The sequence below is a fragment of the Ranitomeya variabilis genome, chromosome 6 (assembly GCF_051348905.1).
Source record: "Ranitomeya variabilis isolate aRanVar5 chromosome 6, aRanVar5.hap1, whole genome shotgun sequence".
In the NCBI taxonomy this organism is placed as follows: domain Eukaryota; kingdom Metazoa; phylum Chordata; class Amphibia; order Anura; family Dendrobatidae; genus Ranitomeya; species Ranitomeya variabilis.
The window spans coordinates 339,913,657-339,934,939 of NC_135237.1; the positions used below are offsets into that span (position 1 = coordinate 339,913,657).

General features: G+C 40.0%; 1 protein-coding gene across 1 annotated transcript in view; it reads right to left on the reverse strand.

Moving 5' to 3' along the window:
* The window catches only part of LOC143783277 (uncharacterized), a 292,496-nt gene that overhangs the window by 22,276 nt on the left and 248,937 nt on the right, over positions 1 to 21,283 (reverse strand). Inside the window, exons 6-8 of the mRNA XM_077271688.1 lie at positions 15,476 to 15,562; positions 13,315 to 13,484; positions 11,673 to 11,749 (exon numbers count right to left, since the gene is read on the reverse strand). Of these exons, the coding sequence (XP_077127803.1) occupies positions 11,673 to 11,749; positions 13,315 to 13,484; positions 15,476 to 15,562 (334 nt within the window). The remainder of the gene's footprint in view (positions 1 to 11,672; positions 11,750 to 13,314; positions 13,485 to 15,475; positions 15,563 to 21,283) is intronic.

Here is a 21,283-nt window from a genome sequence, read left to right on the forward strand (position 1 = left end):
CCGCATGGCCGACCCCACATAGGGATCGGGTCGGGTTTCATGAGACGCCGACTTTGCCAAAAGTCGGCGACTTATGAAAATGAACGATCCGTTTCGCTCAACCCTATTCATGACCTTTCCCCCATCTCACTCTACCCCTGCACCAGACCTATCCATCAATGTCAATGGCTGCTCACTTTCCCCAGTCCTGCATGCTCGGTGCCTCGGGGTGATCCTTGACTCTGCCCTCTTTCAAGCCACATATCCAAACCCTTGCCTCCTCCTGCCATCTCAAACTCAAAAATATTTCCTGGATCCATGCATTTCTTGACCATGAAACCACAAAAACACTAATGCACGCCCTTATCATCTCCTTCCTTGACTACTGCCTTGACCTACTCTCTGGCCTCCCCTCTAGCACTCTGACACCACTCCAATCTATCCAACACTCTGCTGCCCAACTAATCTACCTGTCTCCCCGCTATTCCCCAGCCTCTCCCCTATGCCAAGCCCTTCATTGGCTTCCTATCGTCTAGAGACTCCTGTTCAAAACCCTTACTATAACATTCAAAGCCATCCACAACCTGTCTCCTCCATACATCTGTGACATGGTTTCCTGGTACTTACCTACACACAACCTTCGATCATCACAAGATCTCTTTCTCTATTCCCCTTTTATCTTTTCTTTGCACAACCGCTTCCAAGACTTCTCCCATGCTTCCCCCATACTCTGGAACTCTCTACCACAACACATCAGACTCTCGCCTACCATAGAAACCTTCAAAAAGAACCTGAAGCTCACCTCTTCCCACAAGCCTACAGACTGCAGTGATCCTCAACCTACTGAACCACCACACGATGAGCTCTACCGTCTCCTAATGTATACTCACACATCCCCTGCAGACTGAGCCCTCGCGGCTAGGGTCCTCCCTCCTTCTGTACCCGTTAGTGCCTTGTTTTTTGCTCACATTAATTTTATATGTCTATATTTACCCCCTTTTTCACATGTAAAGCACCATGGAATAAATGGCGCAATAAAAAATGTATAATAATAATAATAATAGCTTCCTTTATATTATTCGGTGCTTTCCGCCAGCCCTAAGACGTGATAAGGTCACCTCATCACATCACTACTGTGCTGCAGAGATGGCAAAGTTAGCAGAGAAAGTAAACACTATGGAAGCTCTGCTGGACATTTATTTTAGATGTCAAGTGGTGTTAAGGACTGAGCTGAGTTGGAGTAGTGATATTACAACCACTATTGACAGCACTGGCAGGTAGCATCGTCAGGATATAGGCAGATGTTGGTACACAGAGCAGCAGGGTAGTTGGATGGATAAGCAGGAGTCGTAGAAAGGATATAGCCAGAGGTCAGTACATGGAGCAGCAGAAGGATCTTGAGTATAAGCAGGAATTGTAGTCAAGATATAGCCAGAGGTCGGTACATGGAGCAGCAGTAGGATCTTGAGATTAAGCAGCAGATGAGAAGAAGCTAGACTAAAGGCTTGGGGCTCAATAATCTCACAATGAAGGAAGTGCAGCACCAGGTTTAAGTAGGGAAGAGCTGCTGCCTGGTGCACAAGAGCTGCTGGGTTTGAGTCCTAACAGGTGGGGTTGTTAGTATGATGACACAGTATCTAGAGAGTAGAAAAGTATAGGGCACAGTTTGGAGAGTAGAAACAGTATGGAAATGAGGAAATGAGGCAGATGGAGGACACAGTATAGAGAAAGGGCAGTGTGAAGGCACAGCATTCAGAGGGGGCAGTGTGGGGCACAGTATGAAGAGGGATATTAGGGGCACTGAAGATGAGGAGAGTGCAGAGTTTGGGTGTAGAAATGAGGATAGTATGAGAAAAAATACTGGAGAAGGGAACAGTACGAAGTGGGGACAATGTGGCGTGTAAATCTGCAGTGATGAGCTGTGACTGGGAAAAGTCATCATGCCATCTGGATCAAATGGCATTAAAAAGCATGAGAATGACACAGTCAGTGAAGACCTCACCTATAAGGTAACTGAATGTAAATGTTTATTTGTGATACTGACTATGTCTAATTCGTATTCTGCTTCCTGTATATTCTGCAGTCTAATGATGGCATGATGGCTCGTACCAGCAATTCCCACCATGTCTTTACCATTTTTAAGAATGTAATAGGAGTTGCAGGTTCATGTAATACAAGTGTATATGGCGGGGGCTGACTGCACATTCCTCAGGGCTGAGGAAGAAAACAGTAGTTTTCGAAACGCGTTGGCTAGTTTTGGTCCCCTTAGCGATCCGTACGGAGTTTCACGATCACGTGGGTCGGTCACCTGATCACTGACGTCACACAGGTCCTAGACGCGCCGCTTGTACACCTCGCACCGTGCGGCGGCGTCGGACTAAGACGGAGTTTCTCCGTCTCCTAACTGGAATTGGACACCCGGATTGAGCTACTACCGGCCGGGGTAGCTCTCCGGCATCACGCTTCCAACAAGGCTCTACACTTGCTGTCCAGTACAGCAGAAAACTTCTTCAAAGGAAGAGTGGATCTATTCTCATTCCTCAAGGTATTGACTGTTTTATGATTGTATGTTTTAACCGGAGACTGGACTTTTCTGCAATTTGGCCAACAATATTGTGGTTTTAATAGGACATAGACTGCACCATATTTATTGGATTATTGATCATATAACGGGTGTGGCAATACATTCACGTTGGTATCTGGAGACATAACATATGCGAGTTCATAAGTTCTTTAATTATCCTGGCAATTCGGTTGTCATTCAATAGGGTGTACTAGCGCAAAAAATTATTTTATACACATTTTTTCTTATATACTGCAATTCATTAGCATAAGCAGTTTACATTACTTAAAAAATCTTAATCCCCAAAATCTTTAATATTTAAATAAATATATTTTTTTGAAACAACACACCCCCTTGTCTCTCATTAAAATAAAAAATATATATTTTGTATGACCACATAGGCAAAACTCCAATCTATCAAAATAATTAATTTATTAACATATACAGTAAAGTTAATGAAAATTGAAACCCCAGAATTGTGTGTGTGTGTGTGGAGGGGTGTTATCACCTTTCTAAGAACTGGTTGCACTAAAAACATTAATTCACCGTAAAAAAAATATCCCTCACAAAACTCAGTTGATGGAAAAATGGCTTCATAATCCTTTTTTTTTCTTTTCAAAAACAAGAATCTATGAAATTTTGTATCACCATATTCAGGCCGGCGTCACACACAATGTGCAAAAATACTGTTCTGTTTTTTAAGGACCAAATACGCAGAAATGTTCCCTGAACAGTGATCCGTATGTCATCCGTTGGAAAGGTGTGGCTGCGTATTTTGCGCATGTAAACCTCCGCATCGCATCCGAACGTCTAGATTTACTCGCCGGCTTGCAAAATGGACATATAATGGATCCATGGGCTTAAATATTCGTGAAAACATATATACAGTCTATATATATATAAATATATAGAGAGAGAGACACAGTGAGACATATATATATATTTATATTTCATACAGCACTAGATAGCATAAAAGCCGGTAATTCAATTGTTGGCTTCTGCTAACTCCTTACCAAACCCAACAGGATATGAGACATAGTTTACATACAGTAAACTATTTCATATACGTTATATTTTTACACATTCCTCACTAATAATGTTAGTAGTTTGTGCAAAATTTGGGAGCTCTAGGTGTTGAAATAAAGGGTTAAATCATGGAAAAAACTGGTGTTGGCTCCCGTGCAATTTCGCCACCAGATTGGGAAAGCCAGTGACTGAAGGCAGATATTAATAGCCTAGAGAGGGACCATGGTTATTGCCCCCCTGGCTAAAAACATCTGCCCCCAGCCACCCAAGAAAAAGCGCATCTGGAAAATGCACCTATTCTGGCACTTAGCCACTCTCTTCCAACTCTCCTGTAGCAGTGGGATATGGGGTAATAAGGGGTTAATGTCACCCTGCTATTGTAAGGTGACATTAAGCCAGGTTGATAATGGGGAAATGTCAATAAGACACCTATCCATTATTAATCCAATATTAGTAAAGGGTTAAAAATACACACACACATTAAGGGTTTTATTATCTTTATTGTATGCTCAATCCAACTGAGGACCCTCGTTTTCCTGTAAAAAAAAAAAGGAAATTAAAAAAAGCAACAATATCCCATACCTGTCTGCCGTACAGTCATGTCCCACGATGTAAATCCATCTGAAGGGGTTAAATACAGGAATGAATGAAATGATGGTAATGTAGCTTCGGGGACTTGCAGTGCCGTCACCGAAGCTGCACCCCCTGGTGGCATAAACTCATATGAACTGTAGCGTGGGAATTTTTCTGAATATTTTCTCACGCTACAGTTCATATGAGCTTATGTGTTATGATCCTTAGTGGTTGAGGATCACAAATTACTCCAGCTAAGTAACAAACATAGGACAAGCTCTAGGGAGGTGGCAAACTGGACTGACCGCAAATCTGAACCTATCCAAACACACTAGAAGTAGCCGGTGAACGTGCCTAAAAATCCTAGACGTCTTGAGCCAGCCTGAGGAACTAACTACCCCTAGAGAGAAAGCCCCCAACAAATAATAACGGTGAGGTAAGAGGAAGGCACATACACAGGGGTGAAAGCAGATTCAGCAAATGAGGCCCACTAATACTAGATAGCAGAAAATAGAAAAGGGAATCTATGCGGTCAGTAAAAAACCCTTACAAAATATCCACTCTGAGATTTCAAGAACCCCCGCACCAACTAACGGTGTGGGGGGAGAAACTCAGTCCCCTAGAGCAACCAGCAAGCGAGGAAATCACAATTTAGCAAGCTGGACAAGAAACATGATGAATGCTGATAATCAAAAAATGAACAAACAAAAACTTAGCTTGTCTTGGAGAGACTGGGAGCAAGGTAGTCACAAGGAATCTGAAGAGCACTGAATACATTGATAGCAGGCAAGGAACTGAGTATCCAGGTGAGCTAAATAGGAAACCAGCCAAGGATAATGAACCAGCTGATGCAGCCAACCTGCAGAAAGACAACACTACACAGTACCGCTTGTGACCACTAGAGGGAGCCCAAAAATAGAGTTCACAACAGTACCCCCCCCTTGAGGAGGGGTCACCGAACCCTCATCAAGACCCCCAGGGCGATCAGGATGAGCCGCGTGGAAGGCACGAACCAAAGCGGCCGCATGAACATCAGAGGCGACAACCCAGGAATTATCCTCCTGACCATAGCCCTTCCACATAACCAAATACTGAAGCCTCCGTCTAGAGATACGAGAATCCAAAATCTTCTCCACCACGTACTCCAATTCGCCCTCAACCAGCACCGGAGCAGGAGGCTCAACAGAAGGAACCACAGGTACAACATACCTCCGCAACAAAGACCTATGGAACACATTATGAATGGCAAACGATGCTGGGAGATCCAAACGAAAAGACACCGGGTTAAGGATTTCCAAGATCCTATAAGGACCAATGAAGCGAGGCTTGAATTTAGGAGAGGAGACCTTCATAGGAACATACCGAGAAGACAGCCACACCAAATCCCCAACACGAAGTCGGGGACCCACACCGCGGCGGCGGTTGGCAAAGCGCTGAGCCTTCTCCTGTGACAACCTCAAATTGTCCACCACATGGTTCCAAATCTGCTGCAACCTATCCACCACAGAATCCACCCCAGGACAGTCAGAAGGCTCAACCTGACCCGAGGAAAAACGAGGATGGAAACCAGAATTGCAGAAAAAAGGCGAAACCAAAGTAGCAGAACTAGCCCGATTATTAAGGGCAAACTCGGCCAATGGCAAAAAAGTCACCCAATCATATTGATCAGCAGAAACAAAACATCTCTAATAAGTTTCCAACGTCTGATTAGTTCGCTCGGTTTGGCCATTAGTCTGAGGATGGAAGGCCGACGAAAAAGACAAATCAATGCCCATCTTAGCACAAAATTTCCGCCAAAACCTGGACACAAACTGGGATCCTCTATCAGACACAATATTTTCAGGAATGCCGTGCAAGCAAACCACATTCTGAAAAAATAGAGGAACCAAATCGGAGGAGGAAGGCAACTTAGGCAAGGGCACCAAATGGACCATCTTGGAAAAACGATCACACACCACCCAGATGACAGACATTTTCTGAGATACTGGAAGATCCGAAATAAAATCCATGGAAATGTGCGTCCAAGGCCTTTTCGGGACAGGCAAAGGCAAAAGCAAACCGCTGGCACGAGAACAGCAAGACTTAGCCCGAGCACAAATCCCACAAGACTGCACAAAGGAACGCACATCCCGCGACAATGAAGGCCACCAGAAGGACCTAGCCACCAAATCTCTGGTACCAAAAATCCCAGGATGACCCGCCAACACCGAAGAATGAACCTCGGAAATAACTCTGCTGGTCCATTTATCCGGGACAAACAGTCTCTCTGGTGGACAACGGTCAGGTCTATCCGCCTGAAATTTCTGCAGCACTCATCGCAAATCTGGGGAAATGGCAGACAAAATCTCTCCCTCTCTGAGAATACCAGCCGGCTCAGAAACTCCCGGAGAGTCAGGCACAAAACTCCTAGAAAGTGCATCAGCTTTCACGTTCTTTGAACCAGGCAGGTATGAGACCACGAAGTTGAAACGGGAGAAAAACAACGACCAACGAGCCTGTCTAGGATTCAGGCGCTTGGCAGATTCGAGGTAAATCAGATTTTTGTGATCAGTCAAGACCACCACACGATGTTTAGCTCCCTCGAGCCAATGTCGCCACTCCTCAAATGCCCACTTCATAGCCAACAACTCCCGATTACCAACATCATAATTCCGCTCGGCAGGCGAAAATTTTCTTGAAAAGAAAGCACATGACTTCATCACAGAGCCATCAGAGCTTCTCTGCGACAAAACAGCCCCTGCTCCAATCTCAGAAGCATCAACCTCGACCTGGAAGGGGAGAGAGACATCTGGCTGACATAAGACTGGAGCTGAAGAAAACCGGTGCTTCCGCTCCCGAAAGGCCTCCACGGCCGCAGGAGACCAATTAGTCACATCAGAACCCTTCTTGGTCAAATCCGTCAAAGGTTTAACCACGCTAGAAAAATTAGCGATGAAACGACGGTAAAAATTAGCAAAACCCAAGAACTTCTGAAGACTCTTAACAGACGTGGGCTGAGTCCAGTCATGAATAGCCTGGACCTTGACTGGGTCCATCTCCACAGTAGAAGGAGAAAAAATAAAACCCAAAAAGGAGACCTTCTGTACTCCGAAGAGGCATTTTGAGCCCTTCACAAATAAAGCATTAGCACGCAGGACCTGAAACACCATCCTGACCTGCTTCACATGGGACTCCCAATCATCACAAAAGACCAAAATGTCATCCAGATAAACAATCATAAATTTATCCAGATATTCTCGGAAGATGTCATGCATGAAGGACTGAAACACAGAAGGAGCATTAGAGAGTCCAAAAGGCATCACTAAGTACTCAAAATGGCCGTCGGGCGTATTAAATGCTGTTTTCCATTCATCTCCCTGCTTAATGCGCACAAGATTATACGCACCACAGAGATCTATCTTGGTGAACCAACTGGCACCCTTAATCCGAGCAAACAAATCAGACAATAGTGGCAAAGGATACTGAAATTTGACTGTGATTTTATTCAGAAGACGATAATCTATACAAGGTCTCAAAGAACCGTCCTTCTTGGCCACAAAAAAGAATCCTGCACCAAGAGGGGAAGAGGATGGGCGAATATGTCCCTTCTCCAAAGACTCCTTTATATAACTCCGCATCGCGGCATGCTCTGGTAAAGACAAATTAAAAAGTCGTCCCGTAGGGAATTTACTACCAGGAATTAAATTTATAGCACAGTCACAATCCCTATGAGGGGGCAGGGCACTAGACCTGGGCTCATCAAATACATCCTGGTAGTCAGACAAAAACTCAGGGACCTCAGAAGGAGTGGAAGACGCAATAGACACCAACGGAGTATTGCCATGAATTCCCTGACAACCCCAACTTGACACAGACATAGCTTTCCAATCTAAAACTGGATTATGAGCCTGCAGCCATGGCAGACCCAAAACGACAACATCATGCAAATTATGCAGAACAAGAAAGCGAATCACCTCCTGATGTACGGGAGTCATGCACATGGTCATTTGCGTCCAATACTGAGGCTTATTCTCAGCCAATGGCGTAGCATCAATTCCCCTCAGAGGAATAGGAAATTCCAAAGGCTCCAGGACAAAACCACAGCGCCTGGCAAATGACAAATCCATCAGATTCAGGGCAGCACCCGAATCCACAAAAGCCATAACCAAGTAGGACGACAAAGAACACATCAAAGTAACAGACAAAATAAATTTAGGCTGTATAGTACCAATGGTGACATGTTTAGCGATTTTTTTTAAGCGTTTAGAGCATGCTGAGATAACATGAGTAGAATCACCACAGTAAAAGCACAAACCATTTTGACGTCTATGACTTTGTCGCTCAATTCTGGTCAGAGTTCGGTCACATTGCATAGACTCAGGTCTCTGTTCAGAAAATACCGCCAAAGGATGAGCAGATTTGCGCTCCCGCAAACGCCGATTAACCTGAATGGCTAAAGCCATAGAATCACTCAGACTTGTAGGGGTGGGAAACCCCACCATAACATTCTTAACGGCCTCAGAAAGACCTTCTCTGAAACTTGCAGCCAGGGCACACTCATTCCATTGAGTAAGCACCGACCATTTCCGAAATTTTTGACAATACACCTCTGCTTCATCCTGACCTTGAGAGATAGCCAGCAAAGCTTTTTCTGCCTGATTCTCAAGATTAGGCTCCTCATAAAGCAGTCCAAGAGCCAGAAAAAATGCATCTACATTAAGCAATGCAGGATCTCCTGGCGCCAGAGAGAAAGCCCAATCCTGAGGGTCGCCACGCAACAAGGAGATAACAATCTTAACTTGCTGAGCAGAATCACCAGAGGAACGAGGTCTCAGAGATAGAAATAACTTACAATTATTCTTAAAATTTTGAAACCTAGATCTATCTCCAGAAAACAACTCAGGAATGGGTATCTTTGGTTCTGACATAGGGCTATGAATAACAAAATCCTGAATACTTTGCACCCGTGCAGTAAGATAATCCACACTAGAAGTCAGAGTCTGAACATTCATGTCTGCAGCTGAGCTCAAAACCACCCAGAGTTCAAGGGGATGAAAGAAGCTAAACAGACTGCAGCAAAGGAAAAGCGGGAGGAAAAAAAAAAATGTACTCAGGTCTTCTTTTTATCCCACTTCGGCGATGCATTAAACACTTTTTGGCCTGCTATACTGTTATGATCCTTAGTGGTTGAGGATCACAAATTACTCCAGCTAAGTAACAAACATATTACAAGCTCTAGGGAGGTGGCAAACTGGACTGACCGCAAATCTGAACCTATCCAAACACACTAGAAGTAGCCGGTGAACGTGCCTAAAAATCCTAGACGTCTCGAGCCAGCCTGAGGAACTAACTACCCCTAGAGAGAAAGAAAGACCTCTCTTGCCTCCAGAGAAATAATCCCCAAAGATATAGAAGCCCCCAACAAATAATAACGGTGAGGTAAGAGGAAGGCACATACACAGGGGTGAAAGCAGATTCAGCAAATGAAGCCCACTAATACTAGATAGCAGAAAATAGAAAAGGGAATCTATGCGGTCAGTAAAAAACCCTAACAAAATATCCACTCTGAGATTTCAAGAACCCCCGCACCAACTAATGGTGTGGGGGGAGAAACTCAGTCCCCTAGAGCAACCAGCAAGCGAGGAAATCACATTTTAGCAAGCTGGACAAGAAACATGATGAATGCTGATAATCAAAAAATGAACAAACAAAAACTTAGCTTGTCTTGGAGAGACTGGGAGCAAGGTAGTCACAAGGAATCTGAAGAGCACTGAATACATTGATAGCAGGCAAGGAACTGAGTATCCAGGTGAGCTAAATAGGAAACCAGCCAAGGATAACGAACCAGCTGATGCAGCCAACCTGCAGAAAGACAACACTACACAGTAACGCTTGTGACCACTAGAGGGAGCCCAAAAATAGAGTTCACAACACTTATGCCAACAGGGGGCACAGCTGCCATGAGCAGTCGCATTAGCAGCGCTCCTGGTTGTAACTGTATTTAACACCTTCAGATAGATTTACATCATGGGATATGACTGTACGGCGAACAGGTATGGGATATTGTTGCTTTTTTATTTTCCTTTTTTTACCAAAGAACGAGGGTTGTCAGTTGGACTGAGCATACAATAAAGATAATAAAACCCTATATGTTTATTTATTTCATTAAAATACTTTATTCTTACTGTGTGTGTGTATTTTTAACCCTTCACTAATATTGGATTAATAATGGATAGGTGTCTTATTGACACCTCTCCATTATTAACCAGGCTTTAAGTCACCTAACAATAGCAAGGGGACATTAACCCCTTTCTACCCCATATTCCACCGCTACAGGGGAGTGGGAAGAGAGTGGCTAAGTGCCAGAATAGGTGCATCTTACAGATGCGCATTTTCTGAAGTGGCTGGGGCAGATGTTTTTAGCCAGGGGGGCCAATAATCATGCTCCTTCTCTAGGCTATATCTGCCTTCACTCACTGGCTTTCCCACTCTGGTGGAGAAAATTGTGCGGGAGCCCACGCCAGATTTTTCCGTGATTTAACCCTTTATTTTAACACCTGAGCTCCAAAATATTGCACACACAAACAAAAAACATTATTAGTGAGAAATATGTAAAAATACAGTGGATAGGAAATAGTTTACTGTATGTAAACCATGTCTCATATCCTGTTGGGTTTGGTAAGGAGTTAGCAAAAGCCGACATTTGAATTACCGGCTTTTATGCTATCTAGCTCTGTATTAAGTATAAATATATATATATATATATATATATATATATATATATATGTGTGTGTGTGTGTCAATTACATATATATATATATATATATATATATATATATATATATATACAGTATATATACCTATTCTATGTGTAGGCATTTATTTTATCTATTTTATTCTAACCTGTCAGTGTGATTTTACTGTACAACGCACTGAAATACCAGTTTTTCTATAGGATACGGGTGCGTATTTCTCGCAAGCTTACCATGTGGTCCATGTGTAATCCGTAATTTTCTCACCCTCGTAGACTTTCATTGGCATATTTTTCTCAGAATACGATATGATTGGTCTAGTGATGCGGCTATGCAGTGGGTGTGGCCTTGTTGAATACAAGTGTATGGAGCGAGGCCATGCCCAATAGATGGTCCCTGGCAGGGAGTATGTGTAATGCATATGTACCCGCCGGTCGCTGCTCAGAAACATAGCAATCACTGGGGAGAATCATAAGTCTGCAGTCATTCAATGATTGCAGACTTATCATTTTGGACTGATGTAATCTTCAGCAATTTACAAAATGGTGACAGCTATTTCAGGCAATTTGCATAAATCTAATCGCAACTTCTCCCAATTTACCAGAATCAGAGAATTCCTTAAAAAAAATCAGCATGCATTTGATTTGCATGAAATTGATGTACTTATCTTTAGGAAATGTATACCCTTAAAAATATATAAAATATACATCATTAGTGTATGTACAAAAACCTAATCAATGGTATTAAAAGAGCACTTTGCCTGTTTAGAGAATATTTTTTCTTTTGTTTTATTTACATACTTTTTAAATGTTTGATTAGATCTTCTATAAAATAATTTTCTTCCAGACTGAAAATAATCCTCTTGACATTTGAAATCCTAAATGAAAAAATATACAAGAATGTTAAAATGTTTGCAACTTTTTGAAGCCGTAACATTAACTTCTTACAAACATGCTCTGTACATGTATGGGGCAAGTAGAAAGCGGGTGTATGGAGCAGGCTCAAGCTATTTGACAGCCAGGACCTGCCTCTAACATATGCAGGTGGAAAAGAGCTTCAACAGCGACTGTTAACCTGTTAAATGCCACTGTCAAACTCTGACAATGGTGTTAATAACGTGTTGGAATGGGGGCGCCAATAAGTTGCTATGACATCCAGGTGGTCTCTTGAAGATTTCTGTGCCTGTCATTACTGAGGTCCCTTGAAATCTACTCTGTGGCCAGGCCTTAAAGGAGTCCGTAATTTTTACTATATACAACAATAGTAACAACAGTAAAATTGATCAGATGATTGCAAGGGCAAGTTCAAGTAAAAATAAAGATAATGAAATAAAAAAACCACATATTTGGTATAATACCATATCCAGAAAAGTCTAATCTATCAAAATATAAAAATAATGAACTTGAATGGTGAACACTATAAACAGAAAAAAAATTAAAAACACCAAAATTGTTTTTTTTCTTTTTGCTGCACTACCACAAAAATGCAGCAAGAATCAGTCAAAATGTCACATCTGGCCCCCAAAAAAATCCTTCACACAGCTCTATTGAGCAAAAAAATGAAAGCGTTACGGTTTTAGAAAAATTGTGACAGTCAAACTTATTTCAGATTTTTTTACCACTAAAATAATAAAAAAAACTGGACAAGTTTTGTATCGCTGTAATCATACTGATGAGGAGAATCATATCTTAGGTCATTTTTGTCACATAATGTACGCCATAAAAACAATTTTGAGAATTGCATTTTATCCCCAATTTTACTGCACTTGGAATTTGTTTCCTGTTTTCCAATACATTATATGGGAAAATGAATGATGTTATTAAAAATAACAAGTTGTGCAGCAAAAAATAACAAGCCACAATACGTCTTTGTGGACAGAAAAATAAAACAAGAGTAAAAAAGTCATGGGTCTTGGAAAACGGGAAGGAAAATACAAAAATGGAAAAGCAGAAAATAACAATATCTGGAAGGGTTAAAATGTATTTCTTGCAGTTATTACTCAAACTTTGAAGTTACCCTGGTGTCAAAGTGCATTTTAGGTTTGCCCTACACTGGTCATAATTCTGATAAGACACATGCAGACAAGTCACTATCATTTTCTTAGTAAGCCATAAAAGTATGAGGAACACATTTTTTTCAGCTGTTACACAGTTAAAAGCGCAAAGCATAATTTTTTTTTCACAAAGTTTTTTTCTTTTTTTTAAAGAGGATATAGTTCAAAAAAGCTTCCAATATTGCTAACATGTTGAGCTTCATGTGCTGTTATGTCTACAAAGAGCGAGTGATCTGGAACAAATTGCAAACATAAATGTTTCTTTCTTTTTACGAATACTAGTGGCCAGTGGGCCATAATGTACGTATTCAAGTCTGGCAAGCAGACCTAAGAAGTAATGGAAAGTAATGCTAACAATGAGATTATTGAAATATTTGCTTAACTCTGACCTGTTTCTGTGAAAGGCTGCCAAGCACAATTATGTCATCCTGAGCATCTTTCTCAAACTCTTCAATATAGGGAGGAATAGTCTCATCTTTTGAGAAAAAGTCGTAAGCATCTTTAAGTGTATTAGTCTGTATGGATGTCGAAGTATACGCACAGTCTATCCCAGCTGTAGCTTAGAAGAAATAATATAAAATTAAAGGTATAATAAATAAAACTAATGCTTAATAAATGTACAGTATATATAAATTTACAATTACAACTTAATGAAAAAAGCAAATTGGTTGCAAACTAGAGATTACATTTCCATTTTATATAACCAGTGGATAACTACCAATTTTATCCATATAGTAATTATTGTATTACCTCAATAATAATATAAATGTACCTCCATTTGTTAAAATTCTGCATGTAATAAAATTTACATTATGAGGAGATTTTATATTGTTACATAGTCTGCAATCACTTTCCTACTTGTTGGCAACGTAAAACTTGTGTAATAAGTCTGGACTACTGCAAAACTCCCTTTTATTAAACTCTCACTTTTCCAATCTATTCTAAATGCATCATCTGAGGTTATATTTCTGTCCAGCCGCTACACCGATTCTACACCGATGCCTCCACTTTGTGCCAGTCATTCCACTGTTTGCCCATAGGCTACAAAGTCCAATATAAACTTATCACTCTCACTCACAAAACTCTCCATACTTCTGCCCTGTCCAGCATCTCTAACCTCATCTCCATCTACAACCCCACCTGTTCTCTCCATTCTCTAGTAACTGAAGTCTAACAACTTCTATAATCCAAACATCACATTATCATCTACAAGACTTCTCTCGAGCTGTACCAGTGCTCTGGAATGTGCTACCCCAGATAATTCAGATAATTACCAGTCTCCACAGTTTTAACAGTGCTCTAAAAAGACATCTCTTTAGAGTAAATAAAAATGTATAAAGCGGTCTGGATGGAGCGCTGATGACAGAGGCCACAGTGGCACAGTTAATCACTTTAATCGTGATTAAAGTTTAAAAAAAACTCCAACCTGTGCCACGGTGGCCTCTGTCATCAGCGCTCCATCCAGACCGCTTTATACATTTTTATTTGCATTGCTGCTCCCTCTTTGAAGGACCGCAGTGGGAGCTGCAGCTGACAAGCCACAATTTCCTTCGCTGCTCCAGGACCTTCCACCACGTGACCAGCAGGTCCTTGATCATGTGGGATGCAGTACCCGGATTTTCCTGCACGTCGTCACATCTCCGGATTCCAGCTGTCCCTAATTGTCCTGCGACGTCCGGATACCACTGTGCCGAGGTCTGGTCCATCTGTCCCACAGGACTAGGAATCCTCCTGAGCCACTCCACATTGTTATGCTTGTTCAGCATAACCACCTGCGGTGAGTAGGTCTATGACCTTTCTGTACCCTTTCCCTGTCTGATACCATTCATGTGGGCTCGACTCTCTCTTTGTTTCCATTTATTTAGAGTAGCCTTTCTAAAATCACTCTTACTTGTTCTCACCTTCTAACTTCGAACTACATTCATACACATACTTGCTGGTACACGCTGTTCTAAATTAAAAGGATAGGTGCCAACTTGAAAGAAAGACACTATTTCACTGTTCCATATTGCAACTTTAAGAGCTACTGTATTTCTGTAATATTTATTGATATAGTTATATCAGTTTTTCTTAACCTAGTAACGCTTAGGAAGCACAGATACGGCAAACTCAAGCAAAGTTGGTTACAATATGGCAAATTCATCTGTACATTTTCTGGCTACTATTTAAGCTAAGGATGAACATTTCCCCCTGAGAGGCAAAATGTATGTTTTTTTATCATTTGGATAAAACATCTAGTTATTTTTTGGCCTACATAACTAAGATCTTATATGCAGTTTACACCAGCAGATTAGTAATTGGCTTTGGTAACTATAGTGGATGCATTGCACCTGAATTATAAGTTACTAGGTACAATGTGGGCATAAGAAAACAATGGCACAACTGACAAAGGAACTATGTGTATATGTTTGTGTGACACCAAACCAAAATTAAAAATTTACTCTTCATTTTGATTGAAAAACCTCCAACAGTTTCCTCAGTGTTTTACTCACAACCACGTTTTTCATTTCTTTCCAGCACAACTGATTGCTGTATAACTTGTTATCGTACCTTGTAAATTGTCGTCATCTGTTTCATCTCCATCTAAAAATTGTATCAGCTCATCATGAAGAATGTTTTCTTTGTGCTTCAAAGGCACTATGGATCACAAAAAACACAAAGGTATAGAATAGCACATTAGAAATACGGAATCTTTATCTTTTCAATCAAAATAGGAAACATGGCAGGATTGCCTTTTCAACAACTGTGCTATGAAATCCTATATTTATTGTATGAATTGTATAATATTTACTCCATGGTGCTTTACAAGTGAAAGGAGGTATACATAACAAAACACAAGTACAATAATCTTGAACAAAACGAGTCACCGTCTTGTACAGGAGGAGAGAGGACCCTGCCCACGAGGACTCACAATCTATAAGGGCTGGGTGAGGATACAGTAGGTGAGGGTTGAGTTGGTCGAGCAGCAGTTTGGTAATACTCTCTATCCATAAATGTCATTTGATGTTAAGCAAGGTGACTGTCAAAATGAAGTAAGTGGCAAGTTCTGATGTCCAGCTTCCTAGATATTAATATTTTTTCTATTGTTGACTCCACTACCTATACATATAATAGCCACGATGTTCATGGTCACTGGAAGTATTTCCAATTCAAACCATTGAATGGCTCATAACAGCATAGTTTATTACATTGTCAGTAGTATCACATGCTGACTAGAGATGAGCCAAGTTATTTGAGTGGAATTGAATTTTACTTGAGAAGACAGATTTTTGTATATTCACTTTGCACAGATTTAGTAAAATAGTGTAGCCGGCCAGCCAATAAAAAAAACAATCTCTCCACAACGTTCACATATCTGCCCTATTTGTGGCTCGCTGTTCTGTCCTCAGAGCCATCCCTTCTTTACTCCATCGTGAACCTCATCTCCTTTCCTGTTCACACTAGTGCAGGATTTCCGCCTGTGACTAGGTTTCATAGGTCACCGCACGTCACACATCCATGACATTATGATTGTGGCCTGATCATATCCAAAAGCTCTGGCCTACAGTGAAAAAGCTAGGAGATGTGGACCATGATAGGATAAAGATGATGTGGCTCTGAGGACCAGATGAGAAGCAATGAGAAGCAGAGGATCAGGACAGGTGATTGGTGAGGTGAATACAAGTTTTTCTTTTTTTTTACTTATTATTATTCTCTAGGGTCAATCAATCAATCAATCAAGCAATCAATCATTTCATAGAAAATAATTTGCTTGTGATCAAATTTTCTGGGTAATTCCATGTGATTTGACATATTCCAATTTTGGCAGATCCAGTCATCTCTAATATTGACTATAAGGCATATTTCATTGTCTGGATAGACTACAATTCCTGGACTGGTTGCTGGTCTCCCAACCCTATCTTATAAACTCGTAGACACGTGAGGCTGCAAGTTCAGGTTGGGAGGCTTGCCGTTAGACAGACCATGAAATAAGTATGAATCTGGTCTAAAGTAACCTATGACAGAATTGCTGTACTTTTATGATCACCTCACCTCTGAAATTAAATTGTCATCTTCAAAATGTTTCTGTTAAAGTAAATAAAGTTGGGATCAAGAAGAGAACCATAAACTAGGTCCAGTCCAAACTTTCAATTTTTGTTTTAAAAATTATGGTATTAGTATAACTATCCCTTCACATAAATTTAAGTTTCAAACAATAAAATTATTAACCCATTCTTGCCACTGCCAATATCAGGATATTTTCCTGTCCTTCTTCCAACACCCAAATTTATTTATTTGTTTATACACATACCAATAGGAGGGCACGTGTTGCACTTGGTGTGCTGTAGCTTTAAATGACAGCATTCATTTTACCATATTTCCCATATAATGCAGTGAAAAAGTGAAAAATATTGCAAATTTGCAATCGAAATAAAATTGAGAAATGAATCCAATTCTGCAATTGTTATGGTTTGATTTTACAATACTCAATGTATCCTCAAATGTCCTCACAATATGATTATATTGGTGAGTACAATTACAGCTTTATCAAATGTATATATTCTTTATTATTATTTTAGTGGTTTAAAATATTTCTGAAATGTGTACAGTAGCAAGATCTATACCTTTTTTTGCTGCTATGTGTAGGATTGTTTTTTGTGAAGCCACAGCAAAAGCTGACTGCTAGAGTCATTTCCATTAAGTGAGAAAGTTAAGTAGTTAGGCCCTTCACGGACCACAATGTGCATTTACAATGTATGTAATGTATGTGTGAGTATAGAGCTGTGTTATACAGCCAGCACATGCCTCTCAAAGCACCTAGAAGCTATGGGTCTCAGAAAAGGGTGACATAAACACATTTTTTTTTCAAACTTAAATTTTCTTTTAGGAGCAGTAATATTTAAAATAATTATATAAATTTAGTATTTTTGTAATTGTACTGACCTGGATAATCAAGTTACTAGGTCATGTTTACTGCATAATGAATACAATAAAAAGAAAATGCCTAAAACAATGATTGAAATAACTCACTATTTCACATCATTGGATTGTTTTAACCCTTTCATGTATAGTATGTGGTACAGTGAATGTTGTCATTCAAAACTACAAATCATTGTGCAAAAAAATAAGCCCTCATACAGATATATATCAACAGAAAATAATGGTATGGCTCTTGGAAAAGGAGTTTAAAAAATGTAAGTGCAAAATTGAAAATTGGCCCATAACACAGGGATTTATTGGTGGCTGGAGGGTCAAGGAGCTCTTTGCTGATAAATATCTGGACTTACCACTGGGCTCCCACTGTGGTTGATGAAGTGTGATTTTATGAAAAGTACAGAAAGAATCCCAGCAAGCAATTCAGGAATGGAAATAGAATCTCTGTCATTACTTTTCATTGCCCTCAGCTAAGGCAGAATCAACCTTGATTTCAGTCTCCCTTTCATTTGAGTTGACACTGTCCTAGTGCTTGACCTTGGAGCAAGACAATTCTCACTCTGTCTTCATACAGTACATGCAGTGAAACGATTAAAAAATTGAGTCCATCACATACAGCTTAAAGGGATTGTCCATTCTTAAGCTACAAGTCTGCAGTTAGATGGAGTGACTGCAGACTAGTTAATGTCAGTTTACAAACTTGCTGCCACATTATGACTAAACTATGTCTGGCCTTGTTCAATTCACTTGCATTGAGTGAGGCTGCTCCAATCTAGTCGACACATGACTGCTTGTATGCAAATCACATACTTGCGGTCATGTGTCCTCTGCTCCCGGGGCCAGCATTGGCGAATCCTTACAGTGGCAGTGCGAGTAATGTGTGGCTTCTCACATTCCATAGTCATGGTGCATGACTGCAGACTTGTAGCTTAAGGCCGGGGTCACACTTGCGCGTGCAATGCGAGAAACTCACACGAGTCTCTCGCATCAGTACACGGCACTCAGGACCGGAGTGTGCGGCTGCATAGAAAGGCATGCAACACGATTTTCTCACATTGAACTTGCAAGTGTGACCCCGGCCTATGACAGTATAACTCCTTTAACATTAATGTTTTGACTCATATAAACTGGTGAGCTTGGGAAAAACTCAAGCCGCTGTTAAACCATTGAACTAATAAATACTTCCTATTGTTCAATGTTACCAGACTTGTGTGCTGAGTTGCTAGAAATGTTTTGACTACTGTTGTACAGTAGATGTAATTCTTAGAGGATTCCTATGGTGGACCATGGTTCTTACACCCAATATAAAATACCCTCACAAGTGATTCATGTGACTCCGGTTTAGACATTCTAGGTTTGTTTCAAATAATTATTGATTCTTTAATGATGATACAGCCTCAGTGAAAAAAATTTAGCAATATGACAAGCTTTACATACTATCAGAAATGTGAATGAACTTGTTTTGTATATAAAGTCTTCTGAATAATTTACAACCAGTTACTCCAGTTTAATACTGGATGACACAAATTACTCTGACTAAAGATCAATAACCCGTTAACTTTCAATAATTACTGAACGCATGCATCAATATTGTCAATCTTAAGAAGGAGAACATGGTTCTAACATGGTTTGTGCACTTTAAATCATTTGTGAAATTTGTCCTTACTGTGCCATGTCATTCAAATGATGTGTATACAAGATAAATACAATGGATGGGATGTACTTCACATGGTATTTTAACAGATTTAAAATACAAAACTTAACAAAAAGAAACATATATTTACAGAATTAATGCAGTGCAAATTTTTCACACTTATACCACTGGTTTCCATGCATAAAAATTAATAAGAATATCCTTGTCACCCTGCTGTGCTACAGGAGTATCAGATGAGACATTCAGAAAACATGCCCATGGCTCATACATTTTCAGATGAATATATCTGGCTAAGTTTATTAGAGAATTTTTTTGTATTTTTACTTTCAATTTTGCTTAGAATGCTCTATAATCATATGCACTTGGTTAGCAAAATATTGACAAGGAAATACAGGAAAGTATAATCAGTTTTACATTGATTAGTTATTGAAAAAATATCTTAAAGGTATAGTTTCAGGTACTGAAAGACTGGTGACGAAGATACAAAATATGAGATGAATCCATTTATGAAACATAAGTCATAGTGCCACCAATCTCCTAATCTAAGTATGCCATAGAGAATGAGGTGCATATTTCCTTTCAACTGGAACATGTCTAGTAAGTGAGTCATCCTAAATCTTAAACACATGTTTTGACAGTTAGATCAGACATCTGAAAAAGAACAGGTAATACATTCTCCCTTACCCTTATTTGTATAAGTTATACAGAAGATTATCTCAATTTGCTCAACATTCAAAGCCACAAAGGCTTATTGTTATCTTGAATGTTTCTATAGTATCAATTATCTGAACAGATGACCTGCCTCAATTGCTTTCATATACATTATCTTGGTGGTGATCACCAATTATGCCAAAGTTTATGACAGATATTCTTAAAAATATATATAACAACAGAACTTAAAAAAAAATATTCATACTAAAACATCTATCTCTTTCTTCAGCTCTTCCTACTACTTCATATTTGTCACACTGAATGATTTCAAAAATAGTTAAAGGCTGTTCCAACTCATCTCACTGTGGTTTCATGGAATCATACATAATGATGATAGGATCAATGGAGTAATCTACACTGATGATTAAAGGGTAACAATGTTTTAAACTTTTGACTTTCAGGCTCCATATCCCACCATCCACTACTGATTCAAACGTCATTTTATAGGCAATCATCTTGGCAACCTCATATATAAATTTGACGTATCTATTTTGCATATTATGAGTTATGTAGATTCTTGTCATTTCACTGCATTGTTACTGTTTTAAACCTGGTGGTGGAAAAATAGCTCAGTGTGTTATTAGGTTGATTTCTAAGCAAAAGGTCACTGATTCAAATAGAAGAGAAGCCATGAAGAAGATTGGCCAATAAAAGAGAGAGTATCATCCAGCTCATCAATAGCAGTATCTCAGGCAAGAAAATTGTCAAACTGCATCATGTGACTAGAGAGAATAGGGTGCACCTCCAATAACAAAAAGCATAAGTGTCAGGGTGTCTTGTATGGAAATAGGATATGAGCTAGAGAGGAAAAAAAAGGACAAAAAATGGTGCGCACACCTGATACAATTTAATGCAAAAAATATACAACTTTATTAAAGACCAAGAACATACAAAAGTGAAACATTAAAAACATCTAAAATCATGTATATAACATGGTAATCATCTCACAGCCCTGATGATAATCCCAATCTTTTTATGAGGGTCATTCCCTCCTTTAATGACTTCTTGACATAAAACATTGGTCTCTTGTGCGTGTGGGTATTTGGAGTGGGCTTAGGAGCTAAGCTTGCACCCTTCAC